General features: G+C 33.5%; 1 protein-coding gene across 1 annotated transcript in view; it reads right to left on the bottom strand.

Annotated features, from left to right (window-relative positions):
• Nucleotides 1–3,884: 3,884 nt before the first annotated feature.
• LOC107010765 (actin-related protein 2/3 complex subunit 3-like) overlaps nucleotides 3,885–6,838 on the bottom strand; it is a 22,713-nt gene continuing 19,759 nt past the window's right edge. The window contains exon 4 of the mRNA XM_027914513.1: nucleotides 3,885–4,360. Within this exon, the coding sequence (XP_027770314.1) occupies nucleotides 4,173–4,360 (188 nt within the window). The 3' untranslated portion in view covers nucleotides 3,885–4,172. The remainder of the gene's footprint in view (nucleotides 4,361–6,838) is intronic.

The raw sequence follows: 6,838 nt of genomic DNA, 5'->3' as shown, positions 1-6,838 counted from the left end.
AAAGGTTTCCTTCATAACAACCTCTTAACACTTCCATTTCATTCAAGAATAGGATTACAACGTCAATACGGTCACAGAGACAGTAAAATAACCCAAAATAGAGACGGACCAATTTTAGAGTCATACAAAAATGGTGGGACCCATGCCAGAAATTTTGTAATGGACTCCTCCAAAAGATTTACCTTGAACATGTATCACAAAATTGGACACAATTCGAGCCTAAAATGATGGATACAACAACACACAATGAAATCACAAATTTAAAAGAGAAGGGGAAGAAGCTTAAACAACAAAATTACCTCAAATGGAATTTCAACAACACAATTACATTAAGACACCATGTTTCCCTTGAAATTAAGAGTGTGTGGGACTTTGAATCACTAAAATCAGAATTCAAATGGAGGAGAATTCACTAAAATACCAACTGGTGCCAAGGCTGATCACGAATCAGCCTAAATATGGAGGACAAGTTGGTGGCATTCATGACTGTAAGGTGGCCATGCGTGAATGCAAAGCAGCCTCTCACAAATGCGACGCCACACCCTATGACTGGCTGCGATCAACAGCCCGCACGCAAACATAAGGCCAATTGGTTGTTTGCAAACACAATAATCCTCGACAAATGCACATGACTGGGCACCAACTGCTCGCTATTGTGGGGCCATGTGCACGAACGTGAGGCTGCCTCAGCTGACAACAAAGTGCAAGTCCTCCAATCTTTAATGGGGTACCCAGGATTTGTTTGGTACCCCATAGGTGAAAATGAACTATGTTACCCCCATCGTATTTGGTATTTTAAACTCAATGGAACAATTAAAATTCCCCAAAAGAGGTTGTTTCAACAAAATGTGGGTCCCACACCTAATTTATATTGAAGCAAAAATCCATGAGGAGTCTCAAAATTAGGTCGAAAGCCTCTGGACATAAATGAGAGGTCATTCTAGAGAGAACTCAACATTCCAAAGATAACCACACTGACAAAATTCATATCCAATCATTTTTACTCAGAATGTAAAATAAAGTAAAACTTAGGCCTCACCATGAATATTAAAATTCCTAACAACATAGACTCATACTGAAAGCCTTGGAAGTCATGCTCACTATCCTGCTAGCCTAAAATGACGCTTTCGGAGCTGATGGAATCGTCAAAATTTGATTGTGAGATCATCTTCCTAAACTTTTGACGAAAAATGACCATTGAAGGTTTAGAAGCTCTAAAACTCACATAAAACTGGATGAATGAACATGTCACCGAACTTTTAGTCCCAGTAAGTCATAAATAACTTGTGGTAACAATAGGAAAGCTATAAATACTTCACAAGAGGCATACACACAAAAATGATCTTGAATTCATTACATGAAAGGACTCTCAAAGATGCTTCACAATAAAAAATATGACGAGGAAGAAAGCAAGAAAAATGATACCCATATCAATAAAGGAATTCAAAAATGCAAAAACGACCAAAAAATACCATGGTTGGACTTATGCACGTAATCACAAAATTGACTATATTGCAACATCTCAAATAGCTCAAGGAACTTGTGCCCAAAAACTGGGCATAATTTGAACAATGATGAGGCGTTATTGCTTAATCAAATATTGAATTTCCATGTTCTAAGCTTATTTTTAACAAATAATTAATTACCACTTAATTAATAATCTAAATTTATCGAATTTATCTATGACTAAATCAATTAATCAAACATATAAAAGTCTTGCTAAGGTGAATCTTTCCATACCATTCCTTGTGGGATTCAACCCAAACTCCTTGTCGGATTTTATATTGATAACGACCCCTACACATTGAATTATAAGGTTTGTAACTGATTATTACATATGCAACAAAAATAATTGTTTCCCTACCATTCCAGCTGATTATTACAGAGCTGATTGTTACATACGAATTCAAAAATGCAAAAATGACCCAAAAGTACCATGGTAGGACGTATGCACGTAATCACAAAATTGACTATATTGCAAGTTCTCAAATAGCCCAAGGAACTTGTGCCCCAAGACTGGGCATAATTTGAACAATGATGAAGCGTTACTTCTTAATCAAATGTTGATTTCCATGTTCTAAGCTTATTTTTAACGAATAATTAATTACCTTCTAATAAATAATATAAATTTCTCGAATTTACTTTTGTGACTAAATAAATTAATCAAACATATAAAAGTCTTGCTAAGGTGAATCTTTTCCTAACATTCCTTGTAGGATTCAATCCAAACTCCTTGTCGGATTTTATATTGATAACGACCACCTACACATTGAATTATAAGGTTTGTAGCTGATTATTACATACGCAACAAAAAAATATGATCACCACTACTCAAGAAATAGAAGGAGATTATAAAAATCAACTACTGGAAAAGTAACTCAAGGATCTCAAACTTTACCTGAAGGTACTGGTAAAGTAAACTCAGTAGAACTAATGTTAACGTACAGCTAGAACAAGCCACTAATTTTACGTAGCCTAGTAAAAGTTAAGGATCAATGTCAAGTTTACCGGTCTATTCAAGGTAAATTCCCACAATAGGAAAGCAAACCATGGTCTCGCACTAGCGAAGGGTACAAAACCATGATAATTTACAACAAGGAACAATTATATTAGCTAAAGGATCATGAAAAACACAATATAGAGAACCTAGATTACCTTATTATTTTAAAGTCTCAAACATCATCTACGAAGAGGCCAACAATACCAAGCTAAGCCATATGTAAGGAATTTCAAGCCTAAGCTACAAATTTTTCTAATTAATACTAGTCTAAGGCCCTTACAAGATTTAAGAAAATAGGCATAAGTAAATAATTCTTAAACCATGATATAAAATCCTAACCCAGATGCAACCTAAACCAAGCATAATCACAAAAAGAACAGTTTTTAAAAAGTAAATTTTAGCCTATCAAGAAGCCAAACTCCAATGTTAGACTTTCCACGAGCTACACAATTACTCTTCATGTCTAAAAAATTCCACACCATAATCAATATTGTAACATATCAATCACTATAAGAACAATGATACCCATATTGCTATCATACATCTCAGGTCCAAAATCATGTCAAAAGTAGTCCAGTGGAACACATTAATGAAATTGCGAAATTGTACCAATAAGTAGGTCCTTGAAATATTGAGGAACTTGTGCTCCAAAATTGGGCACAATTCGAACCGCTAAATCCATCAAAATTAAAACCCACAAGTTAACGTTAAAGAACACACTTTAAAAGGAATCTAAAATTAGAATTGACGAAAACTTACCAGAATATCAGAGAGTACCGACCTTCTAATTCGAACTCAAAATTGAGCCCTGGAGGTCTTAAAATGGAGGAAAAAGATATTAGGATTAGGTTGAAATTAGTGGGGCTAGTCTTTAAAAGGCCAATAAATTGTTAATTTCTATCGCAAGCCCAAGAGTCATGATCACAATGAACAAATTAAATTACTCATCCCTATTGGGAGATAAGGGGTCAGGACCGCGATGAAAAAAATGTTAGCACTAGCAAAGCCAAAACCCAGGCAAAGCTCCAATGTTCGTTAGATGCCGGGATTCATTTTGGACACTGTTGATGCAAACTATCCACGTTATCCAAAAAAAATTGACATTACAAAGTCAATGTACCACCAATACTTCTATCGAAGGTCATTTAAACAAAAAGTGTCCCCACATCACATAGTCCCATTTTAGCTTAAATTCATAAGGAAGCTCAAAACTAGCCAGAAGCCCTGGAACTTGAGTAAAAGATTCTTTGACTATAATCGGACTTTAGAGTTAATGTAACAATCATTATTGAACTCTAAAGTCTGTATGCTTGATGTTGCGACCGAAGTCAAATATCTAATCTTCAAAAGCTCCAAAATAGGAAAACTGTCCTAAACACATAAATAACATTCCAAAGACAAAAACTATCCATTAGTCATAAATGAGTTGGGGATACAACAGGCTAGCTCTAAACATAGAAAATATTAGACAAAAGAGAAAATAAACAGAAGGGTCATTACAGAACAATTATGAAACTGCATATGTATAAGTGAAAACCATATGTGAAATTCGGCAAGTAAGTGAAATATCTGACTGTGTCAAAATTTACACTTGTAGTTTAAGTGACACAAATCAATGCTCCAAAGAATGTTTTCTCACAGTGAACATAATTATCCTTTGATGAAAACATGGTTATTCCTCGGTAGAAGTGTTAATTTCTATATCCTCCTCTGCATGCACAACTGGTCGCGAGCTAAGAAATGATCTCTTGGCAAATGCTAGCCACCATTTATTTGGAGTTCCATTAGGTCGATAAGCAACGTTTAATAATCTCTCACTTGTTTCCTCTCGTAATTGCTTTATGTAATTCTTGAATTGTTCTATCATCAAATAAGAAAGTCCAATGATTCAACAAAAAAAGGATTAAAGAAAAATGTGAAACCAAACACCAATATATTTTCTCTAACATATCACATAAAAAATTCTTTTAGGAGGAATTTACAAGCAACAATATCATGTTGTCATCAACATAGTGACAAAACAAAAACCTGTTAAACATATTAAATATGAAATGCTACAAGCCTTCCAGATAAGAAAAAAGAAACATATCAAATATATTTTTGACATGTTTGAAAGGAATAGTTAACAACGAATAATACTAATTAAAAGAAAATAATAAAATAAATATTTCTTATGTTACTTTATATTTTAGAAAGCTCCAAATAATGAAGAAGGGAAGGAGACAGGAGGGACAAAAGAACAAAACCATTTTTCTAGATCTAGCGGGTCTGCTTCTTCATCACTAGGTATAAATCGAAATAAAATAGGTCAATTTCAATTTTTAAAAAAAGAGTGGAACTCAAGACAATATTTTTGTGTATGAACCCTCCAGTTTCAAGCGATCAGCTCTTCTTTGTGACAAAATGATAATACTGTTCAAGCCTAATTTAAGGCAAAATGATATGATAGACACTTGTCTCGTATGAGTTTGTATTGTAGAAAATTATACTTAATCATTTGCAAATTGAACTCTTAAGGTCAATAAAAATGAGACTTTTAAAATCATTTGACCATTGATCGAGCTTATTTGGCATTAATTTTGTTGACTCAGTTATAGCTTGTGGCATCACACTTATAAAAGTGAGTGGAAGAAACAAATTTGTTTTTCAAAAAATTAAGTAATAAAAAAGAGAAAAGGAAAAAACAAAAGTTTTGAACCTTCCCTTTTCTTCCACTACATCTCCACCCTATTTTTTCCAGTGATCCTCCCTTAATGATTAGGTGTTTTAGTTAGTTTTGGCGGTGTCAATGAAGGTTTTTGATGTGGAAAGAGGATTGACCATCAATGTTGATCTTTTTGGTGGGGTTTTTGCTCTGGTGGCTATGGGTTTTTAGTGGTTTTCATGTGGTGGTTTGTGTGATGGACGGAGAAGATATATTGAGAGGAGAGTAAATAAGAATATAATTTTCTACGTTTAGCTCTATTTTTGACTATGCGTGCTCTTTTTCTCAATCTTTTTCAATGACCCTAAAATTGCTCCCAAACTATTTTAGCAGATTTGTCCAATTTCATCTAATAAAGTTATGTCTCCTAAATTTTCTCCATATTTTCAATGCAAAGCGTTTCTTATCAACAAGATAAACAAAGCATTTCCTATCAACAAGATCAAACATATATGCTTTAAACATCGCACAACCCCAAAAATAAACAAATATTTGTGAAGAGTTAATATAAAGGGAACCTCAAGCAAAGGCAATCTTGTGTAATGAAAATCAATGAGTTGTCATATAGCCCTCTTTTAGTTTGAGGAAAATGAAGAAAAAAAGAATAAGGGGTATGGAGATGGTATTGACGGTGTTTGTGAAAGGTGAGGTGAGATGAAAGAAAGGTGAGGAAACGGTCATCTTATTTATTTATTTATTAAATAGAAAACTTATTAGTTTTTCTTTTTATTTTACATTTTTTATCAGTAATTATGAAGATAATTATGACATAACAATAATATATGTGATGTGGAGGTAAAATGTCATTGATGTAAGGGAGAGTGAGTTATACGCGTGATTGGAGGGCTTTAAAAGTTTCAGATGAATTGAGTTTGAGGATTCAATTGGCAAATGTTCAACCAGAGTACTCCAAAATACAAATCGGTGTTATAAAAGACCCTACTGGACTTGCTGGACTCACCTCGGCGCTCACCTCAACGCGGGGCTCTAGAAAAATGCCCCGGAACTTAAGTGTGGGGCATAGTTCTGTAAGACCTGCGCAATAATCACCTGACTGTGCACCCTAAGAACACTCGATGCTCAATGCATGGGACTGGCGTAACAAATCTTACAATATTATATGTTAAATTTTAAGTTAATATTGTTGATCCTCATAATTATTAAATAAATGAATGATACTTTATAGTTTATTAAAATTTTTTATTGAAATAAGAAGAATGAGAGCAATACAAATAACAAAATGTAGTATCATATCTTTACTATTTTGTAACACTTTGAGGGTGATCATATATTTCATAACTTTTCTCGTAAAACATACATTGCAAAATACTACTTTTTCACTTATCATTCTTCTTCATATTTTTTTAAATGTCTCAAAATTTTCATATTTTATTAATTATGTATTTGAAAGTAATTTTATTTTTATTCATGATGAAGTGGTTTTTTTATTATATTACTAATGACATTTATTGGTTATTTTCTTTTAGGCCAGTAAATTTTATAGTATCATTATAATAATTTATTTTTAGAAATAATGATTATTGTAGGGAAATTACAGAGATACCCTCCTCGACTATGACAAAAATCTCATAGACAGGCCTTAACTAAACTAAGGTCCTCCCCCCCCCCCCCCA

This window comes from Solanum pennellii, chromosome 2 (assembly GCF_001406875.1).
Source record: "Solanum pennellii chromosome 2, SPENNV200".
NCBI lineage: Eukaryota > Viridiplantae > Streptophyta > Magnoliopsida > Solanales > Solanaceae > Solanum > Solanum pennellii.
Note: the sequence above shows the minus strand (reverse complement) of the source record. Positions and strands in the feature narration are given on the sequence as shown.